This window comes from Oncorhynchus mykiss, chromosome 19, assembly GCF_057628025.1.
Source record: "Oncorhynchus mykiss isolate SJ-2025 chromosome 19, ASM5762802v1, whole genome shotgun sequence".
NCBI classification, from domain to species: Eukaryota; Metazoa; Chordata; class Actinopteri; order Salmoniformes; family Salmonidae; genus Oncorhynchus; species Oncorhynchus mykiss.
The window spans coordinates 25219151-25243165 of NC_143040.1; the positions used below are offsets into that span (position 1 = coordinate 25219151).

General features: G+C 43.4%; 1 protein-coding gene across 2 annotated transcripts in view; it reads right to left on the reverse strand.

Annotated features, from left to right (window-relative positions):
• LOC110498541 (uncharacterized) overlaps window positions 1–24015 on the reverse strand; it is a 34627-nt gene that overhangs the window by 9690 nt on the left and 922 nt on the right. For both annotated transcript variants that reach the window (XM_090210593.1, XM_021575210.3), the window contains exons 2-3: window positions 8872–9002; window positions 8555–8713 (exon numbers count right to left, since the gene is read on the reverse strand). In XM_090210593.1, the coding sequence (XP_090066719.1) occupies window positions 8555–8713; window positions 8872–9002 (290 nt within the window). The remainder of the gene's footprint in view (window positions 1–8554; window positions 8714–8871; window positions 9003–24015) is intronic.

A 24015-nucleotide genomic window follows, 5' to 3' on the forward strand; every position in this document is an offset into this window, starting at 1 on the left:
GTGATACAGATTACACAGACATACACTCCCTCAGGTACGTACACACAAATAATAAACACACTTTCAACATGGAGTGTTTACCCATCCCCACTACGTTCGAGTCCTGTACTGTAGTTGCAGAATAGCTTCACTGTTACACCTATCATATAGCCTAGCGTCTATGATTGACTCTGTCACCCCATCCCCTTTTGTGCCTTCCTAGTTCCCCTGTGTTCGCCCAACCTAAACTATCTGTCCTGTTTTGTATGGTCCTTTTGATTTTAAATTGCATTATTATCATCATGGTAGACCTATGTTGTTGGTAAAGAATAAGTTGGCTATGATAAGTCGTCATTAGATAAATCTGACTAAACTATTTTGAGGTATACAATAGGTATGTTAGTGTAGGTATATTTAGTAAGTGTATTTTGGGTATAAAGTGTAGTCAGATGTATGCAGAATAGGGTGAGATCAGATGAGAGTTACACAAATATTAATTTCCACAGAGTTTGCTGCTTCAGTGTCTTTAGATATTTTTGTCAGATGTACTATGGAATACTGAAGTATAATTACAAGCATTTCATAAGTGTCAAAGGCTTTTATTGAAGTTTTACATGAAGTTGATGCAAAGAGTCAATATTTGTAGTGTTGACCCTTCTTTTTCAAGACCTCTGCAATCCACCCTGGCATGCTGTCAATTAACTTCTGGGCCACATCCTGACTGATGGCAGCCCATTCTTGCATAATCAATGCTTTGAATTTGTGGATTTTTGTTTGTCCACCCGCCTCTTGAGGATTGACCACAAGTTCTCAATTGGATTAAGGTCTGGGGAGTTTCCTGGCCATGGACCCAAAATATCTATGTTTTGTTCCCCGAGCCACTTAGTTATCACTTTTGCCTTATGGCAAGGTGCTCCATAATGCTGGAAAAGGCATTGTTCGTCACCAAACTGTTCCTGGATGGTTGGAAGAAGATGCTCTCGGAGGATGTGTTGGTACCATGCTGTGTTCTTAGGCAGAATTGTGAGTGAGCCCACTCCCTTGGCTGAGAAGTAACCCCACACATGAATGGTCTCAGGATGCTTTACTGTTGGCATGACACTGATGGTAGCGCTCACCTTTTTCCGGATGCTCCAAACAATCAGAAAGGGGATTCATCAGAGAAAATGACTTTACCCCAGTCCTCAGCAGTCCAATCCCTGTACGTTTTGCAAAATATCCGTCTGTCCCTGATGTTTTTCCTGGAGAGAATTGGCTTCTTTGCTGCCCTTCTTGACACCAGGCCATCCTCCAAAGGTCTTCGCCTCACTGTGCATGCAGATGCACTCACACCTGCCTGCTGCCATTCCCGAGCAAGCTCTGTACTGGTGGTGCCCCGATCCCGCAGCTGAATCAACTTTAGGAGACGGTTCTGGCTCTTGCTGGACTTTTTTAAGCGCCCTGAAGCCTTCTTCATAACAATTGAACCACTCTCCTTGATGATCCTATAAATGGTTGATTCTGGTGCAATCTTACTAGCAACAATATATTTTCCCCTTCGAAGCCCTTTTTGTGCAAAGTAACGATGACGGCACGGGTTTCCTTGCAGGTAACCATGATTGACAGAGGAAGAACAATGATTCCAAGCACCACCCTCCTTTTGAAGCTTCCAGTCTGTTATTCAAACTGAATCAGCATGACAGAGTGATCTCCAGCCTTGTCCTCGTCAACACTCACACCTGTGTTAACGAGAGAATCACTGACATGTCGTCAGCTGGTGCTTTTGTGGCAGGGCTGAAATGCAGTGGAAATGTTTTTGGGGGATTCAGTTCATTTGCATGGCAAAGAGTGACGTTGCAATTAATTGCAATTCAGCTGATCACTCTTCATAACATTCTGGAGTATATGCAAATTGCCATCATACAAACTGAGGCAGCAGACTTTGTGAAAATTAATATTTGTGTCATTCTCAAAACTTTTGGCCACAACTGTATACTAAAGAGAGTCTCAATGAAAGTCTTAGAATGAAAAGTCCCATTTCTGTGTTTATTAAACATAAACAAGTTTAAAATACACCATATGAAAAACACACATACATAATTCTGCATGAACTTGATAAACTATATTCATTTTCTCATTAAAAACGTTTCTTGTGGGGAAAAAAATTAGTTGAATGGAAGTAATGAAATAGGCATTTGTGAACATCATTATAGCCTACACACAATATGTAACATACTTTTTAGGCTTACACACTGAGTGTACAAAACATTAAGAACTCTTTCCATTACATAGACTGACCAGATAAAGCTAGGATCCCTTATTGAAATCACTTGATAAATCCATTTCAGTCAGTGTAGATGAAGGGGAGGAGATGGATTAAAGGAGTCTTGAGACAATTGAGATGTGTGTGTCATTCAGAGGGTGAATGGGAAAAACAAGATTTGACACACTGGTTTATGTCAAGAACTGCAACGTTGCTGGGTTTTTCATGCACAACAGTTTCCTGTGTGTATCAAGAATGGTCTACCACCCAAAGGACATCCAGCCAACTCTCTGAGTGCAAAAGGGAGGGGAGGGAGGGAGGGGGGGGCAACTCAATATTAGGAAGGTGTTGGTAATGTTTGGTATACTCAGTGTATGTCTGGATGCAATATTATACTCAGGAATATTTAATAATGAAATATGTTACTCTCCTTATTCCAAATGCATCTGTGGAGCTTTTCTGTTGACAATGAAAATGCACTTAAATTGGAAGGAAGTGGCTGTACAGTAACATGCTATACATGACGTTGGAGCTCAGGGTCTCAGCGCTGAATGGGTTTTGACTGACAGACGTTCTGAACTTGAGCACCACACTACAAGAAGATGCATCCCTCCATCCGGCTAATTGGGCAACTTTTGCAAATGTTTTTATTGTCTGAGTGAGGGGAATGTAAATTAAGAGGGCTGTGGTCATGAAATTTTGTCAGACGGTTATTGTCATGCAAGAGACTGCAGGTCTCACGGTAATTGACCGTTAATTAACATAAACACGTTAAGCATCTCCAGGCCTCCGCCCATACAAGCTGCCGATGCGGGCCTTTGGAACATCTACATTAAAAAAAAGTATAATAAATCAATTTAATATATACCATCACAATAAATCCATTATTTATTTTAGTCAGGTCTAAATAAACATTATGATATGAAGAAAATGTATTTCAGAAGAACAGAGTATGAGTTGGCCTACTGTAGACCTATGTTATCTGGCTATGCTCCATGCCATAGGCTGTAGGCTTGTTAAGTCTAGCTGACAATATATGCTTAAGTCCTGTGGCATTTATTTTATTTTACAGTAAGAAGAATATAATTGAACTTAGCCAAGTCATATTTTTCTAATTACTGCGCATATGAAGTGGCTATGTTGAGCGTACAAAAAGTTAGCAATTGAAACAGGTCCTTTTTTGCTCGTTTTTTAGCTATTTGGCAACTTTAGTTTTGAATGATACAAACCTTAAAATGCCTTAGAAAGCAAAACATATATAGGCTGCATGGTGTGACTACAGGATATTGATGATTTGAGAAAGTAGAAAGAAAAACAAGCTCGTTCTCTGTTCCTTGCCTCAGGCTGCACAGCTGTTCTCTCATCAATTGAGATTTTCTCCCATCAGACTATTCTCAAATTAATCTAGTCTTTACTAATATGTAAAATGTCGATTTAGAATGGCCCATTATCAACAGTGGCCGAGGAAAAATCTAAATTTCATCTGTTGGCACTCGAATAGCGAATGGAGGCCATCAACCTTGTTCCTGATTTAATTTGGGAAACCAATTGAAATCTGTTCGGGAACATCGTTAGTGAAACATATTTCACTAAACTGTTGACAGCCCGTCTGCGCGCTCGAGACAGGAATTTTTTTATTTGTTTTATTTATTTCACCTTTATTTAACCAGGTAGGCTAGTTGAGAACAAGTTCTCATTTGCAACTGCGACCTGGCCAAGATAAGGCATAGCAGTGTGAACAGACAACACAGAGTTACACATGGAGTAAACAATTAACAAGTCAATAACACAGTAGAAAAAAGGGGAGTCTATATATACATTGTGTGCAAAAGGCATGAGAAGGTAGGCAAATAATTACAATTATGCAGATTAACACTGGCGTGATAAATGATCAGATGGTTATGTAAAGGTAGAGATAGAGATATTGGTGTGCAAAAGAGCAGAAAAATAAATAAATAAAAACAGTATGGGGATGAGGTAGGTGAAAATGGGTGGGCTATTTACCAATAGACTATGTACAGCTGCAGCGATCGGTTAGCTGCTCAGATAGCAGATGTTTGAAGTTGGTGAGGGAGATAAAAGTCTCCAACTTCAGCGATTTTTGCAATTCGTTCCAATCACAGGCAGCAGAGAACTGGAACGAAAGGCGGCCAAATGAGGTGTTGGCTTTAGGGATGATCAGTGAGATACACCTGCTGGAGCGCGTGCTACGGATGGGTGTTGCCATCGTAACCAGTGAACTGAGATAAGGCGGAGCTTTACCTAGCATGGACTTGTAGATGACCTGGAGCCAGTGGATCTGGCGACGAATATGTAGCGAGGGCCAGCCGACTAGAGCATACAAGTCGCAGTGGTGGGTGGTATAAGGTGCTTTAGTGACAAAACGGATGGCACTGTGATAAACTGCATCCAGTTTGCTGAGTAGAGTGTTGGAAGCAATTTTGTAGATGACATCGCCGAAGTCGAGGATCGGTAGGATAGTCAGTTTTACTAGGGTGAGTTTGGCGGCGTGAGTGAAGGAGGCTTTGTTGCGGAATAGAAAGCCGACTCTTGATTTGATTTTCGATTGGAGATGTTTGATATGGGTCTGGAAGGAGAGTTTAGAGTCTAGCCAGACACCTAGGTACTTATAGATGTCCACATATTCAAGGTCGGAACCATCCAGGGTGGTGATGCTGGTCAGGCGTGCGGGTGCAGGCAGCGAACGGTTGAAAAGCATGCATTTGGTTTTACTAGCGTTTAAGAGCAGTTGGAGGCCACGGAAGGAGTGCTGTATGGCATTGAAGCTCGTTTGGAGGTTAGATAGCACAGTGTCCAAGGACGGGCCGGAAGTATATAGAATGGTGTCGTCTGCGTAGAGGTGGATCAGGGAATCGCCCGCAGCATGAGAAACATCATTGATATATACAGAGAAAAGAGTCGGCCCGAGAATTGAACCCTGTGGCACCCCCATAGAGACTGCCAGAGGACCGGACAGCATGCCCTCCGATTTGACACACTGAACTCTGTCTGCAAAGTAATTGGTGAACCAGGCAAGGCAGTCATCCGAAAAACCGAGGCTACTGAGTCTGCCGATAAGAATACGGTGATTGACAGAGTCGAAAGCCTTGGCAAGGTCTATGAAGACGGCTGCACAGTACTGTCTTTTATCGATGGCGGTTATGATATCGTTTAGTACCTTGAGCGTGGCTGAGGTACACCCGTGACCGGCTCGGAAACCAGATTGCACAGCGGAGAAGGTACGGTGGGATTCAAGATGGTCAGTGATCTGTTTGTTGACTTGGCTTTCGAAGACCTTAGATAGGCAGGGCAGGATGGATATTGGTCTGTAACAGTTTGGGTCCAGGGTGTCGCCCCCTTTGAAGAGGGGGATGACTGCAGCAGCTTTCCAATCCTTGGGGATCTCAGACGATATGAAAGAGAGGTTGAACAGGCTGGTGATAGGGGTTGCGACAATGGCGGCGGATAGTTTCAGGAATAGAGGGTCCAGATTGTCATAAAGGAGAGCGAGGAGGAGATGGGAACGCCTGGCGGTGAGATATGTATAAAGGTAATGTCTGACCCAATCAATTACTAAAATATATATTTTTTTAAATGCCCTTTAACTAGGCTATTCAAAATCAAATACAAATTCACTAATTGTAGGCAAACTTGTAAGCCGCACTGCACAATCAATCAATGAACCAACAGCATCGCCTAGAGCTATACATTCTCTCCCCGACTCATGGAGCGTAGCAGAAAGTTACAAATCTATCCAGTATAATACAGGCCACACTCCGAGGCGATTACTCGAATTTGTTTAGTTTTGGAGTATAAGCTAGACCAATTATGTACCAAAGACATCTTAAATCAGTTTTGTTTTATGTTTTTCTGCCATGCGTAATATGCGGTAGGCTATGTACTGTATAAAAGGCACAATCATAATTTCGGGTTTAGGCTCATACAAATCATTAAAATCCACTGAAAATATTTACACAGTCAAACTCTGTCATTTAGTAAGTTCATCATTCTGCGATTCTCATCAATTCTGTGTGTATGGGTGTTTTGAATGAATCATCACCTTTGAAAGTGCTGTCCATTTCGTTGTTAGGATTTGAAACAACATCCAGAACGACCATGTTTCACACTGTTTCAACCTGCTGTTGAACTTCTTTCTTCAAATGTGATTATCACAGTGAAGTGAGTTTTAAAAGTACTATAGCCGTTCTGTTTTGATGATATGTGTTTGATGTGATGTCAGAGTGGTTAGAGGGACAATAGAGCCATATTAGGACCTGATGGTTGTTAGCAAGTTGGGTACTAACAAAGCATGTCCAGAGTGCATGAAGTGAGATTACCATGACAAGTGGAATTTTACCGCAGTCATGACTGCTGGTGTGGCAGTAATATGGTCACTGCAACAGCCCTAGTTACAAGATGACATGGCTTTATACCCTGGGTTGTCCTGAACAGAATGAGCCTGTTTGTTGTATTGTGAAGAGTTGCCGCAGACCACGCATTTGAATTTACTTATGACTCTATTCCATGCGCATTAAAATGTAAGATCTGCTTCTCTGAATTGCCTTGTGAAAGCCTAACACTGTGTTAGACATATTTTATAATTCAGCGTTTATAATTCATGTTGGCATTAGAACAAGGTTTCAAATGATGAACACCTGACCCAGATTGTGCTTTGTAAAAGGACCGTTTTTGGATTGCTTAAACAACAGTCCTTGTGTAAAGGCTGGGATGCAGGGTTGTGTTCCAAACAAAACCACCACAAGTGTGCTTGCTCCAGTTCCTCAACGGCACAGCTAGGAGAGCTAAAAATATCACCTTAAAGTTGAAGACTCTTCTTTAAGATATATAAGTGCATTGACATTACTTAGGAACTGTGTACAATTTGGAGAGGTGTGTTGCCACTTGGAAACACCAATTACACCTCACTCAAACCCTTATCATTGTTGTTGTCTTATGTTGCACCTACCCTACATCCAGGAATATTCTTATTAAGTTACTGAAAGTATCCAGAGTATTTTCTGATTTCGTTTTAAACATAAACATAAGTAGAGTAAATGTAAAATGTGTATAAAATCAACAATGTAATGTTTGGATTCAGTCTTGTGTCAGGTGAACTGTTGTCCTCACTTTTAGTCTAATAACTTTCACATAATCTCCAAACTGTTCCCCTTTGATTGCTACCATGGTTATGCATATGCTTTCCCTATTTCTTCTGTAAGAAACATTTCAATTTAGCTCCATCCATACAGGCCAATTCCCACAAGTGTAAAGGGTTAAAGTAGGGTTTGACCTAAACGTCAGATGCCATCGAGTGGAATGGTTACTTTGTTAAAGAGTGGAATGTTTTTTCTTCTGGTGTATTCTGAGGTAGCTCTTCTCTGAGAACCTCTTCCCACAGTGCGCACATGCAAACGGCCTTTCTCCCGTGTGGACCTTCAGATGCATCTTCAGATGGTGCTGGCGGGAAAACCTCTTCTCACACTGGGGGCAGTTGTAGGGTTTCTCCCCTGTGTGGATTCTATGGTGCCGCTTCAGGTCACCAGCCTGGGCAAAGCGCATGTGACACTGGGTACAGCTGAAGGGTTTCTCCCCTGTGTGTACCCTCTGGTGGATCTCCACCTTCTGGGGGCAGCTGAAGCCTTTGTTACAGAACATGCAGAGGAACCGTTTCTCTTTACTATTGCCTGATGTTGCTCCCCTTCCCTGAGCCTGGGCTCTAGCCCTGTCGTTTGAGTTCAATACCTGATCGAAAAGGCTGCGTCCGTGTGAATCGGAAGGCCCCATTGAAGTGGACACTGGGTTGTAATCCTTGAGTGTGTGTAAAGGGGAGTGGGTCATGTTATTTGGATTAGTCTCTAAGCTTTCCCTGTAATCTAAGAAATCGCTGTCCTGTGAGAGTCTGTATCCTAGGTGACTATCTGCATTCCATGTGGGAGAAATGTCGCCCTCCACTTTCACAGTCACTTCATCTTCGACCAAACCCTCCCCTTTCTTATCTAAGCACCTTTCCGGGTATACACTACTACGGTACTGGTTCCAGACCTCTCTAGACAGATCAGTCTGTGTCTCTAAACCCAAAGGCATGTTGTCAGGGTCCATCTCTGTAGTAGAAGAACAAGACGGATCATTGCCAGTCTCTAACGCATCCCGATGGGAATGAAATGTCCTCGGGCTCGGGTTACCGTAAAGTAAATACTCTGAGCCGGGAGCAGGAAGACAGCCCAGTCTCTCTGGGTGTGACCTGTGGTCAGATCCTGTGTGTAAAAGCCTTTGTGTTACAGTTAAAGTCTCGGTGTCTGTCTCTGACTTGATGGCGTTCTGCGTTCCACTGACCTCCGTGATGCTGCGTCGGGTCCTTGGCAGCGCTGGGGCAGTTGTGGTGTCCTCCGTGGCTACAGGGGGCGCTCCAGTCTGGATGTCTCTTATGTGCCATGGGTCCTCCTCTCCTTCAGACCTCTCCTGCTTGGCCCTAAGACCTACAGCATCTGCAGACTGACACAAGAAGAGAGGAGGTTATTACAGGTACAATATTAGTTAAATTAGATAAATGTCTCACAAGCTCAAATGAGGATGTACATGTAGGCAAGTGACTAGCTGAGGGGAGCCTTTCTGAAATAAACTGTCCACATTTGATGTACTGTTACACTGACCTCTATAAAGATAACGTGCTGGGTTGAGGTTCCACTCCCCTCATCAACATTTATTGGTTGGTCATCTCTCCATGTATTGTGTTTCGCTGGCTTCACAAAGCTCCTGTGACCTCCAGTGAGATGTTCTTCACCTGAGAGAGTGATTGGGGGAAATTAGGTGGTTAGGTTAGCCACTGTCAATGCTGAATGGTATATTTTACCCTATTGACACTGTGTAAAATTGGCAAGGATGTAAGGTAACACTTCGATTTACTTCTTGATATAGAGTACTATTTATAGATCGATATTATGTTCCATGTATTATATTGTTTCAAATGAGTAAATAATAGGAAATGCAGTAAATCAAGAATCTGTTTAGAATATGATAGTGTCTTTGTGCAAGATAGATAAGTAATCAGGGGAATTTATTGCATACTTCCCAAAAATTGACCAAGACCGAATTCTGGCTAAAGGGAAATTTCACCGCTGCTCTATTTCACTGTATATGTCCATGAATATGTTATTAACATAGCATTTTTCATTAAGAATCGAGAATTTGCTCACTACACGCATATATGAGCGTTTCTGCATTTCACCGGTAGAAACGGGCCATCCACATTTCTTGGTTGTAAGTGAACCACAACATCCAGAATTCATAGCGATTTCAAGACGTAGTACCGTCCCGGTAGAGGTGGATCCAGTTGATGTGAATACTCTCCTTGAGAAATATCCAAATGCCAGTATTTGTAGGCAGCACATTCAGCCAGGGGATTTCGAAACAGACCTGAAGTCTCAACTAATGAGGTTGCCAGGCGTCACCCCTATCATCACATGCACCTGCTCCCCATCATTACGCACCCCTGGTCTTCTTCATCACCTTGATTACGCTCCCTTTGTGGCCTAGTGGTTTTGTTCACGTTCAGTACGCATCTCCTGTGTTGTTTATCTGCCATGTTCGTGTTTATTAAGCTCCCCTTCTGCACCTGCTTCCTGACTCCAAGCGCATACGTTACACCAGATCGTCGAAGGTTGAAAAGTGATGCTATTCCATTGATTTTTTTTCCCACTTCAAAAGAGTAAGGCATCCGATCAGTGCAGCAAAGAAGATGTCGAGCTGAGGTAACTTAGCTAACGTTAACCCTACATTTATGTACATATCACCTCAATACGTTACATACTGCTTTACTCATTTCATATGTATATACTGTATTTTAGTCTATACCAATCCGGCATTGCTCATCCTAATATTTGTTAATTCCATTATTTTACATGTGTGTATTAATTGTTAGATACTCTCGGAGATAGGAACACAAACGTTTCGCTCCAAATGGAATAACATCTGCTAAATGTGTATGTGACCAATAAAACATTGATTTTAATTATCTTTCATGGTAAAGTCTACACCTGTCGTATTTAGCCGCATGTGACAAATAAAATGATTTTTGGTTTAGCTAACTAGCAAGAGAACTACACGTGTTTATCTAAACCAAAATCTAGCTCGCTTTCATAATACGCTAAACAAACATTAACGATGTACTTAGCTGTTCTAGGAGTGGTCTACTAACGCTGGTTTTGGGGGGGAAAAATTCAGATTAAACAATGCTCCTACAAAAAGGTTCAAACAATGAACACAACCTTAAGAAGCTTTTTGGGAATCAACTCTTACCCTACGAAGTCTGGGGCCTGCTAGTGTTATTTTCTACCTGATCATTAAATCCCACTTGGGCTGGGTTTCCCAAAACTATTATAGCACCGCGATCTTAATTCCATTGAGACGAAAGATTCTTAGTGCTACGATTCTTTTGTGAAACCCAGGTCTAAATCAGTCCCTCATTGACTCGGATTTTGCAGGTTTTCCTACTTACAAAGCATGTAAGAGGTCTGTACTTTTTATCATAGGTACACTTCAACTGTGAGAGACGGAATCTAAAACACAAATCCAGAATTTTATTGCATGACATAAGTATTTGATACATCAGAAAATCAGAACTTAATATTTGGTACAGAAACCTTTGTTTGCAATTACAGAGATCATACGTTTCCTGTAGTTCTTGACCAGGTTTGCACACACTACAGCAGGGATTTTGGCTCACTCCTCCATACAGACCTCCTCCAGATCCTTCAGGTTTCGGGTCTGACGCTAGGCAATACGGACTTTCAGCTCCCTCCAAAGATTTATTGGGTTCAGGTCTGGAGACTGGCTAGGCCACTCAAGGACCTTGAGATGCTTCTTACGGAGCCACTCCTTTTACGCATGTATACAGTACCAGTCAAGTTTGGACCCACCTACTCATTCAATGGCTTTTCTTTCATTTGACTTTTCTCCATTGTAGAATAATAGTACAGCTATCAAAACTATGAAATAGCACATATGGAATCTAGTAGAAAGCAAAACAAAGTTAAACAAATCAAAATATATTTTAGATTATTCAAAGTAGACACCCTTTGCCTTGATGACAGCTTTGCACACTCTTGGCATTCTCTCAACCAGCTTCATGAGGAATGCTTTTCCAACAGTCTTGAAGGAGTTCCCACATGCTGAGCACTGCTTTTCCTTCACTCTGCGGTCCAAACCATCTCAATTGGGTTGAGGTCGGGTGATTGATTCCACATGTGTTGTTTCATTGTCTTCACTATTATTCTACAATGTAGAAAATAGTATAAAATAAATAAAACCCCTGCAATGAGTAGGTGCGTCCAAACAGTTGACTGGTACTGTATAATGGAGTTTGATCAAATGTTTTATATTTTAAATTGTTTCACAATTGTACTGACAAGTGACTACATGATTCCATTTGCGTCAGAAACCAATAGTGTTGACTTCCAACTTCGATCAATTCATTGTGATATTCATGAAATACATTTGTCTAAACTACCTACAATCGTACTGCTAAAAAAAATGATGCAGGGAGTTGGTGTATCATTTGTTGGCAAGTAAACATGTTTCAATAAAACAGTTGATTTTATATTGCAAATAGATTTAAAGATAGTAGACATGGCTTGTATTCCAGACAGTGTATTTGCTCTGGAGACGAGGTTACTTTACACAGTAGTATGCAGGAACGGTTATGACAATGTAGGGCATATATAAATATATACAGTACAACAAATATATATAAATACTACAGTTCTACAAAGGGAGTACTTGCATATGACGTATTTGTGTGGTGCAGTGAGGTGTTCAGAGTCACTTTGATACAAGGGGAGATTGTTATGGGACCTTTCACATGTCCTTAAGTCATCAACTTCTTTGTATTGTCTGTGCGAGAAAGACAAAAACACTATTAGAAATGAATGGGCAATCCTTGTGTAGCAGCAAGATGTGGAATGAGACATCTCAGACATGTTTTGGACCCCAGGGAGAGTATCTGCTGCTTTTGCAACAGCTAATGAGGATCCTAACCAAATACAAAATGTTAGCTAGCTAGCTCCAACATGGGTATAGTTACTCATGAGTCATAAAGCCAAAGTCACACATTTACGCTTCGCTCCTAATGACCTGCACTGAGGCTAGTTAATTATAACACTAGACTACAGTACATTTTAGGTATAGTGAACAGCTAAACTTGGATATCTTGACTTGTAGTGGTACTAGCTAGCACCATTATGGCCGAACTGATCACAATTGTACTGAATAACACTGCCTCGTGTAAAAAGAGAGCTTATATTGCTAACTAGCTACCAACAACAAAACAACTTACTCATTATCCCAGTTGGTCTTGGCTGCCACCGTCAGTTGATCTAGGACAGGCCTGGGGAACTCCAGTCCTCGGGGCCTGATCGGTGTCACACTTTTGCTCCAGCCCTAGTTAACACACCTGACTCAAATAATCAACTAATCATGATCTTCAGTTTAGAATGTAATTAGTTTAAATCAGCTGTGTTTGCTAGGGGAAAAAGTGACCACTCCAGCTCCGAGGACTGGATTTGCCCATGTAACAGGGTTATATTGGTGATTCCCCTTGCCAATGGGTTTTTGGTTTTAGTTTTTGTCTTGCCTTCACCTACTCAACATGGCATCTTATTGGCTGGTTTGCGTAGCTTGCTTACGAGGATGTTTCAGTTACTCGTCCCAGTTAACAAGCACCAAACCAGTGGTAAGTTGTTGGTTGCAAAGCATTGTACGTCAAGTGATTTTTTTTATACCCCCATGTGGTGATTTAAATGTACAATTTATATCAATTTGTTTGCCAATGTTATTAGAACACCACACAAGATTTTTTTATGCAAAGAATTCCAGCTAATATTAGCTAGCAACTTACTGTGTCTGGTGGGGGGGGGGGTTCGTATATTGTGTACAGTGCGTGAGTGCAGAGTTGGATGATGAGCTGTACATTGCATAACGTGCAATTTTGTGCTGTTTCTATCAGAATAAAGCTCCATGACTGGTGCTACAAGTTGGAATTCGTGTCGATGATTGATTATATACAACGCAAGAAGAGTACTGTTACACCCATGCCTGATCTGAGGCTCTGAAGAGCCTGCTTTCAGGGTGGGAACACAATTGGACAAGGAAGTGTCTTGTTTTGGACACCTTGTACAAAATAATAAAATGCAGTACTACAGGATATTTAACGTAGCTCTTTATTAGCTAGTTATAACTGGCATGTTCACGTATTGCCAACCAGGATCAAACTGCCCATGACCTAACTATTTGAGTGGTCTAAACCAATCATAGCACAGTATGTCAGTAAAATGCATCTCATTAAAATTCAGTATGTTTACACATATGAATATTACATCCCTCTTTTAAAACAAGAAATGTTTACATATTCTAAGGGTTTCTTTTGAATATATGGTCTGTAGTTTGAACTCAAGGTAAGTAACCATTTATATTGCATACTACACCAAATGAATCAAGACTCAAACAATAATCCAACATACTGTTACTTTTCAAACAAGGGATTCTCAGCAACTCAGCTTTCACTGTAGAAATATCTTAACATTTCAAACAAATACAATACCAAAGCATTAAGTGAACTTTCAATAACAAGTTTACAGTCGAACTCTTTTAGGGCACCGATCCGCCTACACCCTTTGACATTTCACAGGTCTAGGACAGCTCTGGGCTTGACCTCTCTTTCTGACCTTGTGCGATATGATGCTGAGCATGATTCTGTATCAGTCAACAGTTCTTGTGGTGTTGCAGGTATTCAGGTAAGTATGATGTATGTTGTGCTGTGTGTGTGTGTTTAGTCCATGTTATCTTTCAGGGGAACAGTTCATCTCATTGTGTTGTTCTTTTGTGTTCAGTAGGTGACGACGATTGCGGCGGTATACCGCTCCTTCTGCGGTGCGGATGTGATATGAACATTCAGTGTCAGCTGGCTGGATGACGACTGCTGGCTTCCAGAGGCCATGCTCCTGGATTCTAACTGACTCTCCGTCGATCAGTGGTCAAGCTGACCTGTCGTAGTATCGCATTTTGTTGTTGTCTGCTAGTTGGTGCTGGGAAGGATTGAGCAAAGTCTGCGGCTCATCAACAGCCGGGCTGATGATTGGAAGTTGTCAACTGGAGTGTTGCAGTATTCAAGGAGACTGAGGTAGGGGTCTCTCTCTCGTCTGTTTTTGCTTTCTCCATGAGTGATTTATCAATCTGCACAGATTTTTCAGCAAGGCCATTACTTTGAGGGTGATGTGGGCTTGTGGTGACATGTGTAAACTCCCATGCTTTTGTGAAGGATTCAAATTCATTTGATTTGTAACAGGGCCCATTGTCAGATATTTAAGTCTCTACTATGCCATGCCTGGCAAAGACTGCTTTCAGCTTGTGTATCACAGCTGCAGATGTGATGCTGTGAAGCTTGTCGAGTTCGAAGTATCTGCTGTAGTAGTCCACTGTTACGATGTAGTCCTCGTTGTTCCAGGTGAACAGATCGGTTGCCACGACCTGCCAGTGTCGGTCTGGGATACAGTGAGGTAACATTGGCTCTTTGGTGTTTGAGGGGCGTCGTTCAACACATATGGCATATTTACCAACAATGTCCTCTCTTTGTTTGCACATTCCGGGCCAAAACAAAATGTCCTGTGCTCTGTTTGCACTTTTCCATGCCCATGTGTCCAGCATGGATCTTTGTCAAAATCTCTTCTCTGATTTTCTCCTCTCCTCGGGGACCTGTATGACTTTCCTCAGCTGTGCGAGTTGCAAGTCGTTTTCTGTTTCTGCTTGGATCTCCTTCAGTTTTGTGTCACTAACTGGTAAAGTTGCTGTACACAGTGTGCACTTGCATGTCCATGCCTTCACTGAAGCTGCTGTCCTTATAGGTAAGAAACTTCGTGGAGAGTGTCTGCGACAGGGATGTATTTGCCTGGACGGTGAGTGATTGTGAAGTCATATTTTTGTAGTTGAAGGAGCATTCTCTGTAGCCTTGGCGGGGCAGCGGCTAGTGGTTTCCTCACGATTGACTCAAGGGGCTTGTGGTCGGATTCCACAATGACTTGTCGTCCATATGTACTGATGGAAACATTTACATCCGAACAGAATGGCGTAGAGCTCCTTTTTGATTTGAGCGTAGTTGATTTCAGTCCGTGAGCGATTTGGAAGCGTAGCCGATGGCCTTTCCTTCTTGCAGTAGCACTGCACCTAGTCCATACTTTGATGCGTCCACTTGGAATCTGAGCTCTTTGTCGGAGTCGTAGTAGGCAAGGATTGGTCCTGGTTCTCTTGTGATCAAGTCTTTCACATTCTGGAAAGCAATGTCGTGTTGCTTGTCCCAGAGAAAATCACTGGACTGCTTTAGCAGTTGACGCAGAGGTGCATTAGCATTGGAGAGGCTGGGTGCGAACTTGGCTAAGTAGTTGACCATGTCAAGCACTGTTTCCAGCTCTGCACGGTTCTTTGGTGGCTCCATTTATTTTATGGCTAAGATCTTCTGTGGATCTGGCTTGATCCCAGCCGCTGTGAGAAGATGTCCGAAGCAGCTGACCTCTAGCGCCGCGACTGTGCTCTTCTCGGGGTTGAGCCGGACTCCTCTCTCGCGGGACCTTTGCAGCAGCATCGTGCAGAGTTTTTGATCGTGCTCCTCTTTGGTTCGACCATAGACAAGGATGTCGTCCACAATTGCCACAACTCCATCGAGGCCTTCGTACACTTCTTCGATCTTTCGCAGAAACTCGTCTTGGGGTGAGAATCCCAAAAGGCAGGCGACGGAACCTGTAGCGTCCAAAAAGTGTGTTGAATGTTGTGAGCTTGATAGCCCAGTAGCCTGATCTAGCATCCATGACACTGAAGTAGTGTGCTCCCGCTAGCTTGTGTGTGATGCCATCTAGCGTCGGTAAAGAATAATGGAGGCGTTAGATAGCCTTGTTCAAGTCTCTTGGGTCGAGACATACTCGGAGCTTGCCTGTGCGTGGTTCCACCACCACTAACGCGTTTACCCAGTCAGTCGGTTCTGTAAGCTTGGTGACTATGTTAGATTGCTCCATGGTCTCCAACTCTTTCTTCAGACGGGCACAGAGAGCAAGGGGAATCTTTCTCGGTGGGCAGACCACAGGGGTTGCATCTGGGTCAAGGTGAATGGTACATTCTCCTGGGAATAATCCTATTCCTGTAAAAACAACATCTGCTGTCACTGATAAAACTAGCTTGATGAGGTCCATGTCTAAACATGCTTTAAGACCTAGCACTGCAGGTGCTCTAGTGTCAACAACATATAAGTCCAACATCATGTCATTTTCCTTGTATTTGCATTTGAAAGTGCATGTGCCTTTTACTGTGAGCTGTTCACCACCATAACCAGTCAGTCTGCACCTGGTGGGCTGTAGCTCACATTCAGATGTCAAGCTGCGGTATTTATTCAGAGGAATAATGTTTACTTTGTGCCTTGTGTTCCTATCTCAATGTCAGCAAAGGCTTGCTCTGTCTGACTTTTCTGTGCCACTGAATCAATAAACAGTTCATCAGCGTTTGACTCTTTGACATTTCATCTTCACTCACTGTGTGTACTGTTTTTCCACGGTAAGCTCTGCACACTTTTGCGAAGTGATTCCATTTACCACATTTAGTACACCGTTTGCCTTTAGCTGGGCAATTTCCTTGTTCGCCATGCACTTTGTATCCACAATATCCACGTTTTGAGTCTGTGTCGCTCTGTTTTGGAGTTATGTCTCGCTCCGTTCTAAAACGCGCTCTCTGGGCACCGGAGGTGTGCTTTGATGTCTGCCTGACTGCGTGCACTGCTTGTTCACGTGACGCACTCGTGCTGACGCGCTAAATGGTTTTCTGAGCCTGTGCTAGCTCGTGGGATCTGGCTATGTCGATAGCTTTGTCCAGCGTTACCTCAGACCCAACATTCAAAAGTTTCTCTCTCACTCGCGGTGAGTGTATTCCAAATACAATACGGTCCCTGACCATCCCATCCTTGTTTGCATAATCAGTCTTTCACAAGCAGACGCAGCTCTGTCACAAACTGTTCGAAAGACTCGCTAGTATGAGGATTCTGTGTTATCCACTATAGCCCGTTACCATATATGTGATTGAATATTATCTGCTGTTGGCTTGTGTGGATGTATGTGTTATGCAACATAACAATATTTAAAGTCAGCTAACAGTTTCAGGGCCATGGGCCTTTCTCATGATGGAAAAATACAGAATAACATGAAGATAGGAACTGTGCAATGAGTTGCGGTGGGCACATTCAGTACGTAGTGTTGCGAGAACAAACGGTATTTTGTTAGATTACAGGAGCCAGGTGCCTGATAACTGTATATTCTACACAGCTACAACGACTGACCACTGAAGCGCTGCTGGGACCAGCCTCTGCGCCAACAATCAACGATAGGCTGGGTGAGTCTAAACCACGCCCAGTCTCTACTCTGACAGGCCGGCTCGGAAGCAGGAACTACCTCTGTCAGAGTATATTTATATCTTTGTCAGGAACAAGTCAGTTCTCTGTTTGCCCTGCGAGGTTTGACAGAGAGCCCGTATATACGAAAATTGCATTTACCACTTATTGCTTAGTTAATAAAAAATACATAGTATACGATCTGACTCAATGTCATATTTATACTGATACCAGATTCGAATTGACGCAACCCTGACACTAGCTCCCTGTACTTTCTCATGGAATGTGTACCTAGCGAAAATCGTATTGGTCTTCGGCACAACATATGCTTCAAAACGATCGTAGAATGTTTTCAGTACCTTTTGATTCAGCCTTGGTAAGTGTCCATGTGTTGTAAATATCTCTCCCCTTTTCACCGATCCAGAGGAGCAGGTACCTGCACGTTTCCTCTTTCCTTCAGAGGACCCGTGAACATTAGCTCCACATGCTGTTTGTACTTATATTGTACTTATAGTTTTGGATTTGTTAGTTAGATTACTTGTTATTACTGCATTGACGGAACTAGAAGCACAAGTATTTCGCTACACTCGCATTAACATCTGCTAACCATGTGTATGTGACAAATAAAATTTGAATTGATTTGATTTACTTACGCCATGCATCGGGTAAGTTTGTAGACTCCCAGTCCATTCGAGGTGAAGGAACTCCAGAAAAATCCATCTTGTAAGACCTTTTACTCTGACACCATGTCTTGTTTTGCACACTTTGTACAAACTAATAAAATGCAGTACTACAGGATATTTCCTAACGTAGCTCTTTATTAGCTAGCTATAACTGGCATGTTCACGTATAGCCAACCAGGATCAAACTGCCCATGACCTAACCATTTGGGTAGTCTTAACCAATCATAGCACAGTATGATATGGCGGTAAAATGCATCCAATTACAATTCAGTATGTTTACACATGAATATTACAGGGCTGCCCGTTGGCCCGGCAACATCTGCTGAGCTCACCAAAGTTAATCATGCTTTCCATATGTCCTGCTTGGGCCAGTACATTTTCAAACACCAAAACAGAAAAAGTATATTTGTATTTAATCCTTTACAATCTTGCCGACATCTGACGCTTCAGTTATCAAGCAGCATTCGGTTTCCAAGCTGAGGCAAGAATGTCAAGACTTTCCCTCTTGGTCTAGACTATAGAGCCCCGCCTGAGTATGGCCTGATACTCACGCTAGACTCCTCACAGCGGAGGTAAGGTTGAACATCGGCAGGCGTATTTCACCAACACAGGATAAAAGTCCTCCGCCAGACATCCTACACAGATGCCATTATTAGCAAATAAAGGTTTACGTAGGCCTGCACTATGTAGCTGCTTGCTTGTCAAGACAAATTTACACATCACTTACTTGTTGGTGAATATTGTAATAATGCTATTCTGTAGTCTATATAATTGTTTAAAACCAGCTTAATTCCAGAAGCTGTTAATTGTAGTAGGATGTCCCTTGGGGGCATCCGTACCTATGTAGGACATGCAAGGGTTGGGTTAATAAACAGGCTGGAGCTAGAACCTCGTGGTCGCGCGTCTTTATTTTAGATCATACTACATGGTGTCAGAAGTGGTTTTAAAATTCACATAAACGTGAAGGAGGTACCAAGTAAATCATACATTCAGGCTGTTTCAAAGCAGGGAGGGCACAGTGTTGGAGATAAAACAGCGCATATCATTATTTTGCTAGCTAACGAGCAAGGACTAAGCTACTGCTAAGCAACTGCTAAGCAACATGTTGCAAGAGGAAGAAGCTGGCGGGATTTCAGGGTTTGGAGAATTTTGTTTGTATGGACATTCAAAACTGGCCGAAATGGATCAGGCGCTTTGAAAGGTACAGGGTAGCATCAGGCTTAAACGTGAAAAATGAGGCATTTCAAGTTAATACACTGATCTACTCTATGGGTGATGAAGCCGAGGATATATTAAATACCTCAACGTTGACCGAGGAAGAGAAACTTAACTACAGTGCCGTTAAAGACTGTTTTGAAACGCATTTTGTAGGGAGACACAACATTTATTTTTGAGAGAGCTAGGTTTAATATGCGCAAACAGGAGCAGGGTGAAACCACCGACAGCTGTTCACAAACTAGCAGAACATTGTCAGTTTGGCGCGCTCAGGGAAGAGCTGATCCGAAATCAGATTGCAGTTGGAATAAGGAATATCACTTTCTGAAAAGTTAGTTGGATTCCCAGCTTACCTTGTCCAAAGCTGTAAACCAGGTTAGGCAGAGTGAGACAGTAAAAAGACCGCAGATCATACTGCGCGACAGCAGCTCCTTGCAGAACGAAGAGAGTGAGGAAATACATGCATTTTCATAGAGCTAAAAAAAACAGAGGGGTACACAGAACAGAGACAGACGTGGAGAAAACAATCACAGACAGCACCAGTAGCTAGTTCCAATGTCGCAAATGTGGGAAATCCCCTTTCCACAGATGGAAAGATTGCCCAGCAAAGGATGCTGAATGCAGGAAATGTCACAGGAGAGGACACTTTTCAGCTGTCTGTCGATTAAAGCAAATGCATGAGGTTTCAGAGGAGGTACAGCAGGACAGCATCTTGCTGGGAGAAGTAAAGGGAAACAATACTGGCTGGCATTCAGACAAACTCAATGGGGAGGTTGTGTCATTTAAACTAGACACTGGGGCAGCAGTGACAGCTATCCCAACTAGGCTGTATAGCTATAGCAGAGATGGCCCTTTGCTCTCTACAAACAAAAAACTGTATGGGCCCAGTAATGACATTTTACCAGTGGTAGGGCACTTGGTGATCAAACTGGAGAGTAAAGACAAAAGTGCCATCCAGCCTGTCTTCGTCATTGACTCTCTAGCCAGACCATTGCTGGGGCTGCCAGCAATTGAAGCATTGCAACTCATTGAGAAAGTGAGCGAACTGGAGGACCCAGGTGAGGTTTTCAAAAAGAAATTCACAAAAGTGTTTTCTGGTCTAGGAAGGATAGAAGGTGACTACAAAATCCGCCTGAAAGAGGATGCTGTCCCCTATGCCCTTACCACCCCCCCGCCGGGTGCCTATCCCTTTATTGGCCAGAGTAAAGGAAGAGTTGGGGAGGATGGAAGACATTGGGGCGGTGTCTAAAATAGAGAGTCCCACAGACTGGTGTGCAGGGATGGTGGTGGTCCCAAAAGCCAATGGGGAAATAAGGATCTGTGTGGACATGACTAAATTGAATGAGGCACTCTGCAGAGAGAGACACATCTTACCATCAGTGGAGCAGTCACTGGCTCAGTTAGATGGCTCACAAGTCTTCACAAAGCTGGATGCCCGCTCAGGTTTCTGGCAGATACCGCTGTCATCAGAGAGTAGGGCGCTCACAACGTTTATAACACCGTTTGGCCGGTACTGTTTTAACGTTTTGCCATTTGGAATCGCTTCCGGTCCTGAGCATTTCCAAAGACGCATGTCCCAGCTGTTGGAGGGGCTGAGTGGCGTCATAGTCCACGCGGACGATGTGCTCGTGTGCGGAAGGGACAGAGCAGAACATGATGTAAGGCTTACAGCAGTTCTGACCCGACTCCAGGAGACTGGCCTGACACTCAATGAAAAATGCACTTTTGCACAATCAGAAGTCTTGTTCTTGGGACACAAAATCAGTGCAGCTGGAATAGAGCCGGACCCAGAGAAGATCAGCGCCATCACAGATATGCCCAGACCCCAGAATGTGGCTGGAGTCAGGACCTTCTTAGGCATGGCCACATATGTGGGTAAGTTCCTCCCACAGTTCTCAGATACAACCAAACCTCTGAGAGACTTACTAGCCAAAGAGAATGACTGGTCACGGGGTCACATGAAACAGGTAGCGTTTGACAAAATCAAAGGAGATCTGGCCTCACAGAGAGTGCTGGCCCAGTATCATCCCCACTCTAAGACAAAAGTATCAGCAGATGCATCGTCCTTTGGGCTAGGGGCGGTCCTCACACAGATGCAGGACAACATGGAGTGGCGTCCAATAGCATACATCTCCCGAAGCTTATCCGACACAGAGCAAAGATATGCTCAAGTGGAGAAGGAGGCGTTGGCTATCACATGGGCATGTGAAAGGCTCAGCCAATACCTTATTGGCCTGCAGTTTACAGCAGAGACTGACCACAAACCACTGTTAGCTCTGTTAGGGACAAAAGCACTGGACGACTTGCCTCCCAGAGTTCTGCGCTTCCGCCTCAGATTACTGAGGTTCACCTACAAGATGGTGTATGTGCCAGGGAAGGCACTGATCACAGCAGATGCACTCTCCAGGGCCCCAATTAAACATCCATTATCAGAGGAGGAGCAATGTCTAGAGGGTGAGGTACAGGTGTCCATTAATGCAATAAGGGACAGTCTACCTGCATCTCAGACCAAACTGCAGCAGATTGCAGAGGAGCAACAACGAGACCACATCTGCCAACAGATAGTTCAGCAGTGCAAAAAGGGATGGCCCAGGCAGGAGGAACTGCCTCAGCTGCTGAAGCCCTATTGGGTGCACCAAAGTGACTTCCACTGTAATGGAGACCTTCTCATGAAAAGACTACGGATAGTTATCCCAGAGACTCTACAACCAGAAATGCTAGACAGAGTGCATGATGGACACATGGGGATAACCAAATGCAGACTGAGGGCTTAACAGTCAGTGTGGTGGCTTGGTCTGAGTACTGATTGCCAAGCTAGTGGCCCAGTGTGAGGTCTGTACAAAATGTCAACCTTGTCATCCGGAACCAATGATGGCAACGGAGCTGCCAAAACGGCCATGGCAAAAGGTAGGGGCGGATATGTTCTATTGGAAAAATGACACTTATCTGCTAGTGGTAGATTACTACTCAAGATACATTGAAATAGCAAAGACACCCATAACCACATCAGCTGGTGTTATCAATGGATTAAAGTCCATTTTTTCCAGGCAAGGGGTCGCTGAGGTCCTGGTTACAGAGAACGCTCCCCAGTTCTCTGCGAGCTCCTTTTCTGCTTTTTCCGCAGAATATGACTTCACACATGTGACCAGTAGCCCCTACCATGCACAGAGTAATGGTGAGGCAGAGAGAGCTGTGAAAACAGTCAAGGGACTGCTGAAAAAGAACAAGGATCCATACAGGGCTCTGTTAGCTTACAGAGTTACACCACTGCATCATGGGCCGTCGCCTGCCGAGCTCCTGATTTGCAGGAGGCTGCGTTCCCCATTGCCTGTCTCGCCGGCTCAGCTCAAACCCAGATGGCCTAACAGAAAGGCCTTCGCTGAGAGGGACAAACTTCTGAAACAAACGCAAACTGGAGACTTTAATCGGAGACACCGTGCTAAGGAGAGGCCAGAGCTGACGGAAGGTCAACGCATGTGGATTACAAACTCTAAGACACCAGCAATAGTGCTGAGGAAAGCAGATGCCCCACGCGCCTATGTGGTGGACACAGGCTCAGAAGAGGTACGAAGGAACAAAACACACCTCAGAGCTCTTCCAGATCTACCAGCCACACAGACCGAGGCCACAGAAAATGCACAAAAAGAGGGTGAAGGAGAGAGAATGCTCACAGAGCCACAAGCGGGTCCAAAATGGGATGTGAAGCCACCAGAGTGGCTGAAAGACTGTTACGTGAAGAGAAAACATACTGCTGGGGAACATACCCAGCAAAAAGAGACTGTACCTAAGTTAATGTTCATACTGTGTGATTTAATGCTTTCATACTGTTTCAGGATGGGAAGTAGCATGTTAGAGAATAATACTGGTTTCCAAATTGCATTTCAGTTATGCTTCAGTGGTTATGCATGTTGAGTTCTTGTTCATGGGAGAGGGGAAGATGTAGTAGGATGTCCCTTGGGGGCATCCGTACCTATGTAGGACATGCAAGGGTTAGGTTAATAAACAGGCTGGAGCTAGAACCTCGTGGTCGCGCGTCTTTATCTTAGGTCATACTACAAATGAGCTATGTCGTTTATTTGTTGTTCTTGTCGCACTGCTTTGCTTTATCTTGGCCAGGTCGCAGTTGTAAATGAGAACTTGTTCTCAACTGGCCTACCTGGTTAAATAAAAAATACAAATGTATCATCGGAATATCAATTGGTGGGTGGCAAAGCCACAACTCCTCATTCAGCCGATTGTAATCTCCGGTAAAAACAATTATTGAAAAGAGCGGGATCCTAGGTTTCCAGTGCTGTTTGATTTATTTCATTTTTACAACGAGGGTCTGCCATGACAATATACAAAGTAACAGCAGGAAGCTTTTTCCAAACAATCGGTGTAAATATCAGATGGTATGGTTGGCTACAAGGTACTTGCGCAGGCTGCAAATGAAGCGACCCATGACTGAAATTCTGCATGTTCAACTTGCCTTCCTATAATCTTGG